The following is a 17,673-nucleotide window of genomic DNA, read 5'->3' as shown; positions in this document are numbered from 1 at the left end:
CACTGTTGTTGTCGGACCTCGTCACAATAAAAGTGTCTTGACAGCTGAACTGTGTAGTGACTTTTATTTTGGAGGTGCTGCGGGAAACGTGTCACAACATTCCTTCCTTGGCATTTTAGCTAAGAGTCCACGTACCTCGCCTTCAATTGCGGGTTTGACAACTTTGACAAGAATGACTTTGATCAATTTGCCGAAAAACGGCCGTCGTGAGGAGCGATTTGTTGACAATTCTGTTCCACCAAGAACTATTAACATCGCGACTACACAATCACCATAACAGCAATAAAGAAAAGATACCGGTAAGTCTTAGCGACACACTCGCCTACTACGCCTTGTGCAATTAATAGCACCAACAATTGTATTTCTCTGATTTCACGGGTGCTAAACACGTAGAAAGCGTTTATATGCAAGATATATGCAGTCTTGGCAAATCACTGATGGAGGGGATGGAATTGAGGTCTGTCGGAAGCACCGAACGAATTAAAGTGAGAAACAGTGTCCAGTTGTATAACATTTGTATGTGAATGATGGAAGCATGGCGTCGGACAGTTTTCTGACGCAAATCAATCATTAAACATGTCTTTTAATGTGTAGAATTATAAACTGATCACCATACTCTCTTAATTGAAAGTGTCCAAAAGAATATTTTTCAGAGAGATCAAGTGGAAGCTGATGATTTTGAGGAGGAAACAGAGTAGTAGTTATAGCAATGTTGGCCATGATAGAATTAAGCACTGTATATTTCTTAGCATTGACATTATCTTTTATATAGTTTGATCAAATATGATATAATGTGCAAAATGTACCTGTAAGAATATTTGCACTTTTGATTTTAAGATATTATTTGCGCTTTTTCAAGTTATGTGAACTTGTTGCCCAATGATATACAATAGGTATAATATAAGCGTTAAAAAATGAAATGCTATAGCCATTTTAGTTTAGTTAGGGTTTTTTTCCCCAATGGGTGGTGAGATTTTGTCAATGAAAAAAGTGCCGTGGCTCAAAAAAGGTTGAGAAGCACTGATCTCAAGTATTAAAAATGGCTTGTTCTGTTTGACCATGCAATGTTAATGGGTAAACAAAATGCTGTTTTTGGGGTCTTCTGAAAACTGCTGATTTTGGAGTTACAATGATTACACCTACTCCGGTCGTTAGTAAATAGTGCCTGACCGATTAAACCGGCTGTTATTTACCCATTGGAAAAAAATACAATTAAAAAATTGGTCCATTCTTGTAGATTTCTGCCAATTTATGTATTTATTTATTTTTAATAATATGAAATCGACCACATTTGGATATAAGAGTTTTCTGATAAGATAGTGATGATATGGAAATTTAGCACACATGATGTAATTTATTAAACGGAGACAAATTGCGCTGGCTGATTTAGCATTTTTAAATAGCGCTTGTGAAAGGCAGCTGCAACCAGTATGCAGAGCCGTGCCAGCGTAGCGCAGGCAAAATGAGAGGCGTGTGGAGAACTTTTCCACTCATGTAAAAAAAATTTTTTTAAACAGCAACAAAAACAACGGCAACATATCCTCGATTCAGTCATACAATTTTGGAATTTTGAATAATTTGGAGTCAGTCACAGTCAGGAGTCATTACATATCGCCCATGACAAAACTCCTTTCAGCTATGCATTTCTGTGCAGCTTCCTCATTTTAGCGCATGGTGACAATTGGTGCTGGTCTCGCACAGAGCAGTTTTCTGAGTGTACCGTCTTAGTGTTGTACAGAATGGGCACATGACTGTGTGAAAGAAGTGCTTTGCACTCAGGGAAGGTTAAATCAAATAAAGCATGGCTTTCTGGATTTCTTTTTCATTTTTCAATTTTCATTTATTTCCAGGAACTCCATAATGTAGCTGTTGCCTCTTCCACTTATACTTCCAATTCCATCACTGCTCTCCCAAATGTTGAAAGATGAAAACAGTGCTGTGTTTTGACAAACTCTCTCCCACTGCAAGCCTCAATCAGCCTACACTGTACTGAACGTCTTAATCAGATGAGTTAAACAACAAAATATGTCCAAGCAACTCAGTGGCGGGTCAACACAAATGCAAGTAACCAGCTAACATTAACATGTGTATTGTGTTGTTTGGTTTGAAACCAAACAAGCATGTGTTCTCATCATTGCCTGAAAAGACAGATACTGTATATGATCATTTTCCACAACAATATTTTTCAAGTTCATACTATACCTTCTGCTAAACTCTGCATTTGTTTATTCTGTACAGCAGACGAGATCATCAGTGGGAGCATGTGTGCACTCATTTACCAAAAAAAAATTGTCAATGTATTTCCATGAGGTTTTGAAGAATAAATCTCTATACTTCATTAATAACTTCATAGGATCGATATCTGATTAAAAATAACCTTGTGAGAAATTAATAGCAAGGTTCATAATAAGTTAGTAAACTTGCAATTTGTTTATCAAAGTTCAAATTATTTCATTCAAAAATAACTGGTTAATTTCTCTACTTATTCCACGGGTGTCAGGAGAAGGATAAAAGGGCCATGCTTATTATTATTATATACTGCAAAGTTTAAAAAAAAACATCTCCTTAATAAAGCAAAACGGAATGATTTTATTTTTCAGGATTTTGGCGTGGCTCGCCCAAAGGTTGTGTGAGTGGTTGGAAACAAAAAAAAACACACAAAAAAAACGTCTTCCTATCCTCTTTGCCCCACCCAGTGTAGAAAGTTGAGTACTACTGTATTACAATGCAGAAAACGACAAAGGCCCTGTCAAATGTTCATTTTAGTATATTGATGAAAAGAAAAGAAAAAACATACAAATGTGTTTGACTCTACCGCCTCAAATAATCATTATTGTTAAACCCAACCCTAGCCAGCGTGAGCCAACTTGTGGTGGCCCTGTTAGAATTGCCACTAGCTCCATTCATGATATAAAATATTTTCTATTTATCTTTATACTGTATTATTTAAAGCTTTATGAAAAAAACGACTTTTTGTTCTACGTACTTGTTTTCCATGTTACATATCGTTTAATGTTAGGCGGTATCCCAACACGATGACAATGTCGCGCTCTACGCTTTTGGATATGGGATACGAACAGTCGGGATGTTTCTTGTAACCAAACATCACCATGCCCTCCTCACGTGCAATTCCCCTTGCCTTGCTGTTACAAACGGCTCGGTCATCCCAGGAGAACTAGATTTTCTTAAGTGCTACTTGAACTCACCATGAAAGGAGTAAAAAATAAATAAAAAAAACGTGCTGATGTAGTTTGCTTAGAAGATTACAGTTGTTGACTCTTGTCTCGCCTTTCCACTGTTGAGTTTTTCCTGTCCTTTTGTACACCTGTTGCCAATAGCACACACACTCTCTTTGAGTGACCACGCAATTAGTTGCCACTTTTTGGGATCTTGGCAAATCGGGCCCCTAGACAGCAATGTTCAGGCAGATAAGCGGCTCCATCTTACCACCGATCACATAAAAATGCAGCTGTCAGTTGTTGTGAAAGCACAGCTTTATTAACTACGCTGCAGCCGCTGATATCCATACCCACTAAGAAAGAAAGCTTGTTTTTTCTGTACTACAGTCCTAGGAGTGCGTGCAAGAAAGTGTTGATAACCTTTATGCTAAAGCATCATTCAAAAATCATTTTAAGAAGTGTTAAGTTAAATTACCTTTGAGGATTTTTTTTAAGTGCAATGAATAAAAAAAATGAAAAAGTGGTGATAATTATATTGTGCTGGCGCCATCTTGTGACATCTTGTTGCTTAGGAAACACTTTCCTAAGTGAGTTTAGGCATTTCATTTAGACAAAAGTAGTCCTTTGCCGTTACCTTGTGGCATCTGTAAGCAATTGCAAACTCTTTTAGGGGAGCGACAATAATTCGCGGATTTTTGCTATTCGCAGCAGGGCTCTGTCCCGAGTCACAACGAATAGTGAAGGTTCGCTGTACGTGGTTGCAACCAGTAGAGGTGCTGTTGATTCAGTCTCAAATATTTGATCTACTGTATGTAGAAGGAGCGACATCCACACAGAAATTTATTGTGGCGCAACTCCTCGATGCTCTCGTCCATTAAAAAAATAACAATAAAAATAAAAGATAAAAATGACACAAAAAGACCACATAACGATATTTTTGGTTGTTTCTAATTTTGCTGACAATACTTAGTATTAACACACTAGCAATTCAATCTTTGTTGAAATTACAAATTATATTCCAGTAATACTTTGAATATTAACTGCTTTTTTTTTTTTTTAACAAAACAAGCACAAATGCAGCTCCCGTCAAATTTGACTTTGAGCGAAACATCTTTACTTGACATTCAAGTGCACAAGCCAACCATAAGAAAACAAAGTAGTCACTACATCCAACTGACGCTTTGTTCAAAAAGCACGTCAACATTAGGATTGTTAACGTTTGAATGCAATCTGTTGAGTCATCCAGCAGTTGAGAACACCTGCTCCTGAAAGTACTAAAATTGTAGGAATGCAGATATTTAGATTCACTAACTTTGTTTACTACTCTACAGTACTTTGTTTCATCTACAACTCTTATCAGCAGTGACCGAAATACATTTTAAATAGTCAACTCTGTCTCTCCGCTGTTTTGCAGTGATAGTTATTTAGCCAAGTCATATGTTACAGTATTTTTTTTTAAATGTAACGTGCACATTTCTTTTTTTGCGTAAGCCTCATCACAATACTGTTTTGGCTTACTGTTGGCTCTGTAAACCGACACCCCATTTGCATAATACCTGGCAGCTGGCAAATGGATGGGGCAGTTACACCTGTCCACCTGCGTATGTGTTTGTGTGTGCACGTGAGTTACTTCTCCCCACCTGTTCAAACTAGGATCCACGTGTCTGCGTGACAACCAAAAACAATAATTATGTACCCAGGAAACCATCAAGTATTTGAGTTTGAATGTTTTTCACTAGATCAAGTGCTGTTATATAGCCGGATGACAATTTAATTCAATTCTCTTTTGTGTTGTTCTTTGAAACTTAACTGTGCAAGTCATTTTCAAGTAATATTTTAATGTGTTCCTGGTACATACGTAGTTACATCAAAGTTTGACTGCATTGCAGGCTCAGGAAGGGAGCAATCAGATACTGCCACAGAAACATGACAAATAGTGGAGGGGGGAAAAGAGAAAATAAGGAAGTGCATATAGCATCAAAATTTGATGGGTGCAATATCATACAGCCTCAATTCATAATTATATGTGGTTTGTGTAATTTGAACAAAAACATGGATGATCTCTATAAATGACTAATGAAAAAAAAAAGTGGTTATTAATGTTACTTCGGTATTTAGTGTCTCTAGAGTAGTAATCTTTTGGCTTCTCCCATCTGGTGTAAACTGCGATTGCAAAGGGGGAAAAACATGCAAACTATAGGACAAGAAGAAGAAGAAGTGACTTAGATGGCAAAGAAGCTACGGTTGTTCAAAACATGAAATTCAGACCAAATGATGGCATTGTAATCCACAAAAAAAGGCCTGAAGAAATGTGAGAGGGTTTTATGTTTTTATGAGTACAAGAAAAGAAAAATGTCCTTACATATGAAGGGTGCAGGAAAAAGTCACCATATCGTCATAGTAACTTCTAAGTATATTTTGTGGCACCTTGCATGCAATAATGTTTATTTAGGTTATTCCTCATCTACAAGATGCAAACAATTTTTTGTTTTTCAAAATGAAAACAGTTGCAACGCTTTAGCTGCCTGTATCTGTATTTTTATTGTTGTTGGTTTGAATTTAGCCACATCAATAATTCCCCGTGTGATGTTTTTTGTCATCACTGACATTCTTGCTTTTCTTTTGTCTTCTCTCCAGTTGGAAGGAGACACCGTGTTCCTGAATATGCAAGAATCGAGCCTTGACTATGTTTCAAACAACCAGGTTAGTCTTACGGTAGTTTTTTTTGTTGTTTTGTTTTTATTCAGAAGTAATCCCATCCTAGTTCTGTATTTGTGTAAATATAAAGCTATTAACTGTTTGGACCATACTAAAGAGGTAAACTCTTTAGAGTTTACATCCTCTAAAAAAAAAAGTGGAGACATAAAGACCAAAGCAAAGCTATTTCTTGTCTACTTACTGTTTTCCAGTTTTCTTTGAATAGTATTGCTATTTCATTGTAAATCCACAAAATAATAACACATACAATTATTTGATGTTGACGTTTGAATTTTGTTTTTTGCTGTTAGTTAAATATGTCACTATCATTTGATGGTCTTGAATGCATTGATTTTTGTTATTTATTTATCGGATTTATATAGCGCTTTTCTAGACACTCAGACGCTTTACTTTTTTTTTTTTATCTGAGAGAGCTCAATATTGTTCATTCGGTAATCTTACCGATTCGACATGTTATCATTAGGGTAATGGTAGAGAAGCAACGGGTAAAAATGTACATTTGTACATTTGGTAAGTAGTTAGTATTTTAGTTTTTTTATTTACAGTTAAGATTTTTACCCTTTTGGCAATGATAACATGTCAAATAGTACCTGGCGATTCGATTCGATACCGATTAATCCCGATACGAATCTATAAATTGATTATTGTGATTTTTTTTTTACTCAAATTTAGAAAATACAAATCAGTAAACTTGTACATGTACACTGTAAGATTTGTATGAAACTTTATTTATTTATCTGAAAATTCAGGCTTATAACTGAGCCTGCATTTAACAAAGAGGTTGCAGTCTGTTTCATGTTTGAACAGCACTGAAATAAAATATTAAGGCTAAATGTTCCCTTAATATAACATCCTTCCATGCTTAATTTGTGAATCCTTACCCTAAGTAAGACGTTTTGTTGAATATTCTCCCCAAAAAATGTATGTTTAAAAATCGATTCGGCCGTATATTGAATCGATTCGAGAATTGTGTGCTGTAATATCGCAATATATTGCAGAATTGATTTTTTTCTAACACCCCTAGTCATCATCATTGCTCTTCTTCTTCTTGGTCTTTTTTTTGTATGTGCGTGTGTGCATATGTGCGTGCGCTCATTAATTCACCTAAAACCTATTAAAAGTCCCACATCAAAGACACTTTACAATGCAATGGAACATTATTCATGCGCTCACACGTTCACACTGTGGTGGCGGTAAGCTACTTAAGTAGCGACAGCTGCCCTGGGGCATGCTGACTGAGGCGTGGCTGCCAGTGTGCGTCTACGGCACCTCCGACCACCACCAAACATTCGCACCTTCCATACACCAGTGTGAGTAGCCCTGGAGACAATGTGTGTGAAGTGCCTTGCCCAAGGACACAACGACACATGGGGAGAGCGGGAATCGAACAGCCGACCTTCTGGTTACTGAATGACCGTCTCTACACCCTGAGCCACGGTCGCCACAAATTTCTTGTGGTCACATGTGCAAGAAGTGCATTAATTTTTTTGTATTTTTATTTTTTACGGTATCATTGTCCAGTCTGACGTACTTACAGACAGTATACTCTCGTTGATTTATGTCTTTCTAGTTCCCCTCTGTGCTGGCATGAATAAAAAAGAAAAAAAGGGAAGAAGAAGCTACGCACTCCTGTGGAGTTAATGCGATTGATTCACTCGCTAAGTTAAATAAGTCAAAATATACTGAAGTTTTACAAGATTTGCTAAGGTGTTTCCAGATATGGCTGATTTCCAGGTTTTATGCGACTATTTTTCTCGAAGAAAGGGTGGAACTTTACGCTAGGAACTTTGCCTGTAAACATTAGAATGAGGTCAGGTTTTGAGAGTAAAAAAATCGGAATATCACTGGCGAAGAGTATGTGCTAAAAATAGCTTGCTCTCTTTGATGATGCAAAGTTAATTGTTGAACAAACGTGCCGTTTTTAGGGTCTTCTGAAAGGTGCTAGTTTTGGAGGTACAAGGTTTCGGCCAGTCACTTGTTGGCGGAAACTTTAAGTATGTTGAGGTCTTCACTGTAGTCGTATGATTGGCAAGCCTTGCTGTGTATAACAGAAGGGAAAGCTGCCCTAATCCATGTAACTGTGAGAAGTCCCCTGCGGTCTTAGTATGCATAATGGTACAATGATTATTATCAGCATTTGTCAAGTTACTTGTGAGTGTCTGAGATTGCGATGAGAACTTGAGCAAATGAATGCACTTAACGTTGCGTCAATCGTGTATGCTCAGCTATCCTGTGACATCATCAGAGTTTCAATAGAACCACTGTGAGGATCCTTTTTTATTAAGCAGCATAATGACAGTGCATGTCAATCTTACAGTTTTATATACAGTAGCTAAGACAAACAATATAAAATACATTATTTAAACAATGCGGTGTAGGAATCTGTGATTTCATGTTTTATTCTTAACAGTCATTGGAAGAGGAGTGGTTTGTGGAATCAGAATGCATGTTTAATATTGAAAATTTGATTTTCCCCATTTTAAAATGAGTTGCCTATTTTCAGTTGGAGTTGTTTACCTGACTTAGATATGAGGCAAAACAAAAAAAACGTTTTTATTTTTATTTTTTCTTTAGCACATTGCATTTCCCTAATTTTACTACCTTATTCATTTAAACAAAATGCTTAATACATGAGAAGAGTGAAATATGTTTAGAATGATTACTTTTCTTATAGACAGTATTCATAGTATACTGTATAGTTAGCATCGCGTGTAGTTTTTGGTTGCTTTTTAATTGAACTACATTTTTACAGCTAAAATATTTAAAGTCACTGTATCGCCTTCAATTTAAGTTTCACCATTATTTATAAACATGTCAGGAATGCTGGTAAAAGCTGACAGGTTTATTATTAATTTGTACATACCTTAAAGAATCCAAGCTGTTAGTTCATGTTAATGATGGTTATTGAAAGAGCAGCTGCTTGTCTGTGCGATATGCTGTGATTTACATATGATCCAATTCGTCGAATATTCGTGTGTACTGTTGGTGATTTCATGACATGCAAAATAATGTGGCAGTCCCAATGGTGAGGGCAGTTGGATTTCTCAGAACTCTTTGTTTGCCGACTCGCCATAATAACATTGCAAAATATAGAGTTATACGGCACAACGCACATTTTTATGTGATACTACTAGGGATGCACCGAAATTTCGGCCATTGAAAATTTTCGGCCGAAAATGACAAAACAATGCATTTTCTGTTTTGGGCAGATGGACAATTAAAATCGAAACAAAATGACCGAAACAGGATGTTGTGGTGGCGTAAGCAAAAACCGCGGCGAGCAAGCGTCTGTCTGAATTAAACGCGGGGTGAGCGTTCCGCCTCGCTACTCGCTGGCGTTTCATTGCGAGAGTTTGTACCAGACGCTGTGGCTGAGTAATTCCACTTCTCTCCTGGGGCCACGGCTGAGCCACTGTTTATCTCCTATAGGTAGGGCCTTGCTTTTTCTTTGAGGTGCGTGTCCCTCAAGCCCTTCCACTTTTTCAGTGGCAATCAGGTGGCCGGTTGTTGTGCTGATACTTTGGCTAATGCTAACACTACCCTAACGCACTACCCTAATGCTAACACTTACACTAAGCAATGCTACCTTGGCTACTTACTCGGCGGCTGTAAACAAGTATATACATTTACCATGTACGACTTGAACTTATTTGCGCACCATTCAGTCCCAATATTGCGCCAAAGTACTTACCCCCGTAAATTATGGTATCCCTTGCCACGGGATCTTATGATTTTTTTACCACAGAAAAGCGGAGATTCTTCGAAAAGGTTCCTTGTTAGCAGGTATTTAAACTTCAAACATCTGGAACAAAATCGAAAAACAATAACATTCACTCGTCTCAGCTTTTTTTAGGGATATCTGAGATTTGATCTCCAGAACGCTTGCTTTTCTTTTGCTTCGCCGCGATAAATACTTGTTTCTTGTTACGAAACCTTGTTTCTAAAACACGTGTTTTTCATGTGTCTATTGAAATACATGCCTTGTACCCGCGGTTAGGGAATACAAGGCTTAAGTACTTTGGCTCAACACTTGAATTGCATTCGAGGAAAGTGGGAAGTCTGATTTTTCAGACTTCATACCAGGAAGTGTACACGGGAATACTCCCTTAGTTTGAAGTCAGAAATCCTGTTGCGAAGTCGGAAAGAAAATAAAAAACTCGACTTCACTGACATCACTCAACAATGGTGACCCCCATGGAGAGAGAGACTGTGAATGGCAAAACATTTACAAGATTTAAACAGATGTTTATTTATCTGTATTTATTGTTACTTTCATTTAGTTATTCGACGTACGGTCACGTAACACAACTTGATTTGTAACGGATGTGGTAACTTGAACAACAAACAATTTACGGAATTAGCCATCTTTGTTGTCCACATTTGCCTCAAACGCTTTGATGTCGGAATTGGGACATCCATGTGGTGCAAATCTGACTTCCCACGTTCCTCACATGCAGCACTTACTACTTTAGTTAGGTACAGTTGTAGCCATAAATGCTAAAAACAAAAGCTATTTGCTTTCAGTGTTTTGTTTTTTCTTTTTTCAGCCAAGCGTGCAAAATAACGTTCATATTGCCTATACCAATTCAAAATTAATTTGAGGAAAACCGTCAAGAAAAGTGTGGAGCTTATCGATACACCCGTTTTTGGGGTCAGTTTAGCACGGGTCAACTTTATGCTCCTACATCAATAGTGTGCACATTCAGGTGCTTTAATCACAATTTTGACCTCGGTGGAATCCCCCCCCCCGCAACACTCTACTACAGCAGCGACACAGTTCACATTACGTGAAACCTGTCTGTAGCCGTACCCAGTATAGATTTTTCCTGCATGTGGAAACTACCTGTAACATTACAACCAATCACTGGCAGCATTAGCAGACCTTTGGATCCTGAAACTTGGCACCAAAAGATGAGTCACAGTTCAATACTTGGTACTACCGAAGCATTTTGTTTCATAAAATAAGTTGTTCAGTCCCCTCGCCTATGATCAACCATCAGTTTGTGCCCTCCCATACCCAGCTGAAAAATACCAGCAAGTCCATCTCTGAATAGCTCAAAACAACCTAGAATTAAGGTTTTGGAGTGGCCAAGTCAAAGTCCGGACTTACATCCAATTGAGATGCTGTGGTATGACCTTAAACGAGCAGTTCATGCTCAAAAAAGTGTTTTAAAATAGTTCAGCAAAGAACAACGGGCCAAATGTTTAATTTCGCAGAGGCCCACCGCACACCTAGCGACTGTCACCTGTCACGAAAAAAAATAAGTAAAAACAGTTGGCAACTCACAATTGCACATCAGTTCAGGGTGTATCCTGCTTACAGCCCGAAGACGGGCTAAGAAGGCTCCAGCACGCCCACCACCTTCGTGAGGATACCGCTAAACTAATAGTACTGCTATAAAATATTGTAAAACATTTTTTTCATTTTTCATTATTTGGAACATTGAACTTGAATTTTAAGGTACACCCTTGGAGCAACGTATCTTGCCACTATCCCATAGCCCTGACACAAGATGAAGACGGAAGATTGTTGTCACATGTCTTCAGCAGCCTGTACTTGTTAGAAATTTCCCCAACTTCTTAAATGTTGCTGTTCGCCTCTTGGCAGCCTCCCTGACATGCCTCTTTTTTTTTTCCCCATAAATTTTGAAAGGACGCCCAGTTCAGTGGTTAAGTTTTACTTCCCTCAAATATTTCAGTTTTACTTTCAATTAAGTTGTACAGGTTATATATATTAATGGTGGAAAACGTTTGTAAAGGATTTGTCTTGGTCTCATTTTGTATATTAGAAAATAACTGGCTTTCTGACCTGTCCAGGGTGTGTAGACTTTTTATTTCCACCTTATAAGAAATTCTCATGGAATTGTGCAAACATCAGAAGAACTCATCAAAAATATTGTCTAGGAATAATATACTCATTGTGTTTCTGTGTGACCTGCACTGTCAAAGGTAACGCCATATGATATTTGTTCAATAAACACAGCTTAAGAGGATTTTGCCATCATTCATATTAGCCAACCCATGTCCTAAAACATTGGATTTCTCCTTCCAAAACTATGTTAAGCATCCATGTCGTCAAATGAGTACAGTATACATACAAGTGTGAATATGCTCCAAGAGAGTATCTCATGCATTTCCCAACCAAAACGTAAAGAATCATTTGCCTACTGGATACGGAGCCTGTGTCGAATGGAATGAGGGCAAATTGAGCATCCATCCATTCTCTCTCTCTCTCTCTCTCTCTCTCTCTCTCTCTCTCTCTCTCTCTCTCTCTCTCTCTCTCTCTCTCTCTCTCTCTCTCGTTCGCTTCTTCATCCTTGCTATCCTTCTTGGCATTTTTATTTGACCTTTGACCTTCTTCTTGGCCCATCTGAACCTTTTATTTATTTTTTTGTCTTTGTGACTCCCACAGTTTCGTGTGCCGCAGCCCCCTCAGCCCCTGAGCAAGGTGACACCTCCCACCCCTACCTCGCAGCACTGGCGGAGAGATGCGCACATGCCCGACTCACACCGTCTGCCTTGGGTGATTGCACGCACACGCACACACGCACGCACGCACGCACACACACACACACACACACACACACACACACACACACACACACACAAGTATCATAATATTCTGTGATGAACTTGTATTTAGACATGCGTTCATGATAGTCACTATATAATAGGTGATAAAATGAAGAAAACATTTGAAAATGAAATCCAAATACATATATAAATAAAAAGGTAATAATTTCAGTACATACATTTTACCGTGCAGATATGTTATCCTTTCAGTCTACACAACATTTACAAATGTTCGAAATACCAAATAAAATAATTGAACAATGAAAGTAAGCCTCTATTAACATAAACCACTTGATGCAAGCCGAAAGCCTGGATTTTTTTATTTTTTTTGTCTACATTAGGAACTAATGCACAGGAGGTGTGACATGCTTTTCATACTTGATGCCTTGACTTAAACTGTATTCATTCCATACCACATTCTAATAATGTGGTTGTTTTAAAAACACAATGTTTATGGGGGGTTTTATTTTTGGTAAAAAATTTTATTTTGACAGAAAATGTCCCTAATGGGAGTGGCAATAAACAGCTTGAAGCCTCTTTTTTGAAGAATCGTTTACACTCTAAAACCAGTTGGGTCAAAAGTAACCCAATTATGGATCAAAAATGGACCGATCTACTTTATGATCAATTTGACCCAACTTTCTGGGTTGTTTTGCACAAGATGCCCCCCTTTTTCTTTTTTTTTACCCGAGTAAAGGATCTGACCAATATTTATGAGTTGTTTTACACTAAAAGACCCATTTCTTGACTCAAAGTTGGGTCAAATTCTACTCTACTGGGCCACTGGGGAAAAGCCTGCGCTCGACAGAAAGGTTGTCTATTTTTTTTAGGTACAGGACGCCATAAAATATAAACACAGAGATACTGATTTCTAATTTGCCTAAGTGAACACTGTTTTTAAGTTCCACCTTGCATGTGTAGGCTTGCAATCAAGGGATGAGAAAACATGGCGAAACCTGCAGGGCACGAAGGGCAGTCCATTTTGCCTCAGTTACTTCAAGACGCAATTAGTCAACACAGTCCGCACGTGTCACAATTCAACTCAGCAAACAATTTACTTATGGGTTATTTTGTCCATCCCTAGTTTTTGCCACATGCTTGCAAGAAATCTTTTTTTCTATTCTTTCCTTATGTGAGCTCTCGAGCCTTTTCTGTTTGTAGCCTGTAGTTTACCTCAAACAAATTATTTGACGGCAGAGAATGGTGTTGACAATAGAATGAAAGAAATGTCAATCAGGCTTTCATCAAACGCACAGCGTCTCTATGCACAAACAATTTTGTTGAGCTTCAAAGAACACTTTGAGGTCCACCCTGAGGCTAATCAGCCTTTACCATCAGTTTAAAATAAAGTACGGTATATTCCCTCGACGACGAGACACACTGACAAAAGCGGATGGACAATTTTTATTTGACTCTTTTCAACATCAACATTCATATGATCTGATCTAAAACTGTGTGAACGCTGCAGTTTTGTGCAGATGGTCAAAGAAGTAGAAATGCCGTATTTGCAAATGCATTGGAGTGCTGATAACATGGAGTTGTGGGAAATGTGCAAATAATGGGGACACAACATAAGCAAAAGGACTTAATCCTGACTACATTAGTCTTTGTAGAAGCTCCCAGCACAGGCTTTTGTGTTAGACTGAATGGAAAAGGAGAGACACAAGGGGCAGTAATTTATGCAGAACATGAAGAAGTGATCGAACAAACGCGACAGACAGACAAAAAGTGTGATTTATGCAACTCTCTGAGCTCCGATAGTTTTTTAAAAGTACATTACAGCTAGATTTGTTGGTCTCTAAGGACCCGACCCACATCACAGGGCTTTCAAGCTCAGATATGACATAGAAGGGAGGAAGGAGAATGAAAAGAGGAGATATAGTCGAACTGACGAGTGACCAGGCTGACAAGTTTGGGAAAGATTCATATGTGAGCATCAAAACCGTAACCATCACCACGCCAGAAGAATGGACGTGTCACTGCATTAGTGATGCTTTGACGTACGTTGAAGTAACAGCCCTATTTCCTTCGCACTGGTCATACCAACAGCCCCGTATAAGTTGTACACTCTTATTTACAAAAGGAAGGTTATGTTGTCAAAGCACCGTCCACATCAGTGGAGTCTCACGTTATCTTCAATGAATCATGACATGGTCGTAACTAACGAACACATGTTTTTTCTATTCCACCTCCATTATGGTCTTTCCGGTTTTCATAGACTTTGATGAAAATACCTGAAGCCAAAAATATGGACGTACTGCTCTGTAAAATATTTTACCTAACTTGCACCGACTTTTTAAACTTTGAATTCGCCACAAGGTGCAGAACATATTGGGGGTAAATGTGAGAAAAAATTGCCCAAAACTTGCAAAATGTCCACAAACCTCAGTTTGGCAACCCAAAAAACTTTGTCTCTCCCAATACTTTAGTATTGAATCATAACTTTTTATCGAAGTAAAAGTACTGTTTTATAGTATGTGGGTTTTTTTTTAAATATTAATATTGCTTTACTTATTCTATATTTTTATGACAGTTCAAGGTTCAAGCAATCTTTTAATGTAGCCTGACTTCACTGCCCGCACTCGTGTTGCTGGCTAAAGTGCCCCTCACCAAAGCTGACATTAGCAAGACTGCTATGTGGATAGCATGGCGTATTAATGTTGAAAGTTGCCAAACATGAAATGTCACTGGTTTACCTTTGCTTACCTTCCACAGCGGGGGCCGGCAAGTGGTCGTCCCCAAGTCCTGTGAATCGGGCTTCCACATTTGTCTCCATCTGCTTTGCTTTTGCTAGCTTCTCACGCTAGCTGCCCTTGCTAGCCTCACCAGCTAGTTCTTACTAACTGCTCTTGTTAGTCGCTCGCTCACTCTAAATAAAAAATAATAATTACCGTTGATTTGTCTTGATGGCAGTCCAACTCCTTTTTAACTTATGTTGCTAATTGGAGTTCAATAATCAGGCCAACAAAATGCAACACAAGAGAGTATGTGGCATCCTTGGACAAATTATTAACACCTTATTCAGTCACACCTTCTGTCGCTACAAGTCTCTGACTGGGTACTATTGTTATGGTGTGAGAATTTAAGAAGTATTTATTCAAAAATAAATTAGAAGGATAAGACTGGACCAATTTTTTAAAAGATAATTTAAAGGTACATTGCAGAGTTTAAAATGTTAATCTTAAAGCTTTATCTACATCATGCATGCTCCACCAATGCCCAGATGAGTGCAAAGAGCCCGGACTATCATCTTAAATTCCCTTCCGTGTGTGGTGTGTTCGGGGCGACCACTCCACAGTTTCTTGTCCCCATGGACATGAAGCGTTGTGTAATCTGAAAAGAAAAAGCAAGAAGATGCCAGCTTCGAGCACAGCCCAAACTCCAGCTCAGACTCCAACAAAAGTGAAAAAATAAAGAGTTTATTCGAGTCTATACTCTTTTTTTTTTTTTCTTCTTTTTTTTTTAAGTGTTAATTCTACCTTTAAGAATGTTAATTCATAATATCCCTATGATTAATAAATGTTTTATGCATAAAACATTCAGACATCAACCAGCATCCTGGAACAGAACAACCCCATTGTGTTTGGCTTCAGAAGTTGCACTTATTGTTATTTTAGTGCCTTGATTGCCTGGGAGAAATCACACAGTTCGCCTTCCTTGTAATGAGGTTGCCTGTGTTCTTTATGAATAGCACTAAATTTACTAAACGTGGTTTTCCCCATACAGGGCTTCACTATCAACATTTCATATTTAGTTTCTTTCTTTACCTTGTATCTTTCAGCTATCATTGTAAAATGTGAAATATCATCACACCACTGTGACCATTTATTACACAGTAAGCGTATCCATCATTCAGCTGACAACTCACAAGTCATGCAACTCCGCAGTCAACATTGCATTTGGTTTGGCGAAAGCGTGAGAGCGATGAAAGAGAAATCATGGATGAGATTAGAAGAGCAAGAGAGCCAACGAGGGGTGGAAGGAGAAGGATGGTGAGAGATGAGGAGCAAAAGAGTACGAGAGGGAGAGACTGGTGTGGCTAGCCAAGCAGAAAAGCTGTCAGTCTCTATAAAAGATCTCCTCCGTCAGATTAGTATGAGAGGGCTTCTCGAACGCTGCCTCTTTCTTTTAACCCTCGTGTCTCTCACTCTTCTCTTGCGCAATTCTCTCACTCCATTTCACTTGTGTCGGAGCTCACGGAATAATTAAGCATCTCTAGTTCTCCTTCAGCGTGTCAGAACTCGAATGTATTTTCTTTTGATACGCAAGCTATTCCCTCGGGAGGAACTGAGTTTTATATATATATATATATATATATATATATATATATATATATATATATAAATAAGTGTGATTGTTTTGTTTGTCTTTGTTTTAAAGGCGCTAGTATCATTAGTGATTCTTTTCGGGAGAAAGAAAACAAGACAAAGCACAAAGATACAGTATAGTACGCGTTGTTATAATCACAATGGACAGTGTTTACATCCCGCTAGTCATTGTTTCTGACAGTAATATTTCATGACAGTGTAGCCTCTCCTCGTATATGCAATTTGTAGTCTGTCTTACAAATTTTCAATTCGCTCATGATATTAACCCCAAAAAAAACCCCGATGCACCAAGTTGACCTTCCAGTCATCTGCAAGCGCTATTGATGCTGGTCAAAAAAAAAAGGAAATAATACTATCGCGAGAATCCATTGAAAATGTTCATTTTGAAATGAAATGAAATTTAAAAAAAGACACATGGCTTTAATATCAAGCAATAGATTGAAGCCAGATTGTTAGTTCTGCTATGGTTAGGAATTTCTGTGACTGAAGGGTCGTGGTTTCATTCCCCAGCTGACAAAAGCATATGGCCGCGGGTAATGAATAAGGTGGTGATTCCCCCTCCTCCTCGAGTTTCAATTAATACATATAATGACTCGAAATAAATGGTAATGCTGCTGTTCTTTCTCAGGAAATCACTGGAAGTGCACTTCATAAATTAGTAGATTTATTTTACAATTCTGGATGCGGTAAACATGTTTATACATCGATATGTGTACGTTGTAACTGCGCAGCCACATGGGATCAACTTCACATATGTTTGTAATTGCTAAATACACATACATGAGCAATTCCCTGAATTGTTGATGCATCACTGCTAAAATTATTTGTATTTATGTCATTAAAAAATCATTTTTGAACTTTGCTGTTTTACATAG

At 38.1% G+C, this 17,673-nt stretch overlaps 1 protein-coding gene across 2 annotated transcripts in view; it reads left to right on the top strand.

Annotated features, from left to right (window-relative positions):
- The window catches only part of tox (thymocyte selection-associated high mobility group box), a 69,049-nt gene that overhangs the window by 34,224 nt on the left and 17,152 nt on the right, over positions 1 to 17,673 (top strand). For both annotated transcript variants that reach the window (XM_086094957.1, XM_086094947.1), the window contains exons 2-3: positions 5,817 to 5,882; positions 12,310 to 12,420. In XM_086094957.1, coding sequence (XP_085951083.1) covers positions 5,844 to 5,882; positions 12,310 to 12,420 — 150 coding nt within the window. In that variant the 5' untranslated portion in view covers positions 5,817 to 5,843. The remainder of the gene's footprint in view (positions 1 to 5,816; positions 5,883 to 12,309; positions 12,421 to 17,673) is intronic.

The sequence above is a fragment of the Leptonotus elevatus genome, chromosome 1, assembly GCF_054856555.1.
Source record: "Leptonotus elevatus isolate MCC_2025b chromosome 1, RoL_Lele_1.0, whole genome shotgun sequence".
NCBI classification, from domain to species: domain Eukaryota; kingdom Metazoa; phylum Chordata; class Actinopteri; order Syngnathiformes; family Syngnathidae; genus Leptonotus; species Leptonotus elevatus.
Note: the sequence above shows the minus strand (reverse complement) of the source record. Positions and strands in the feature narration are given on the sequence as shown.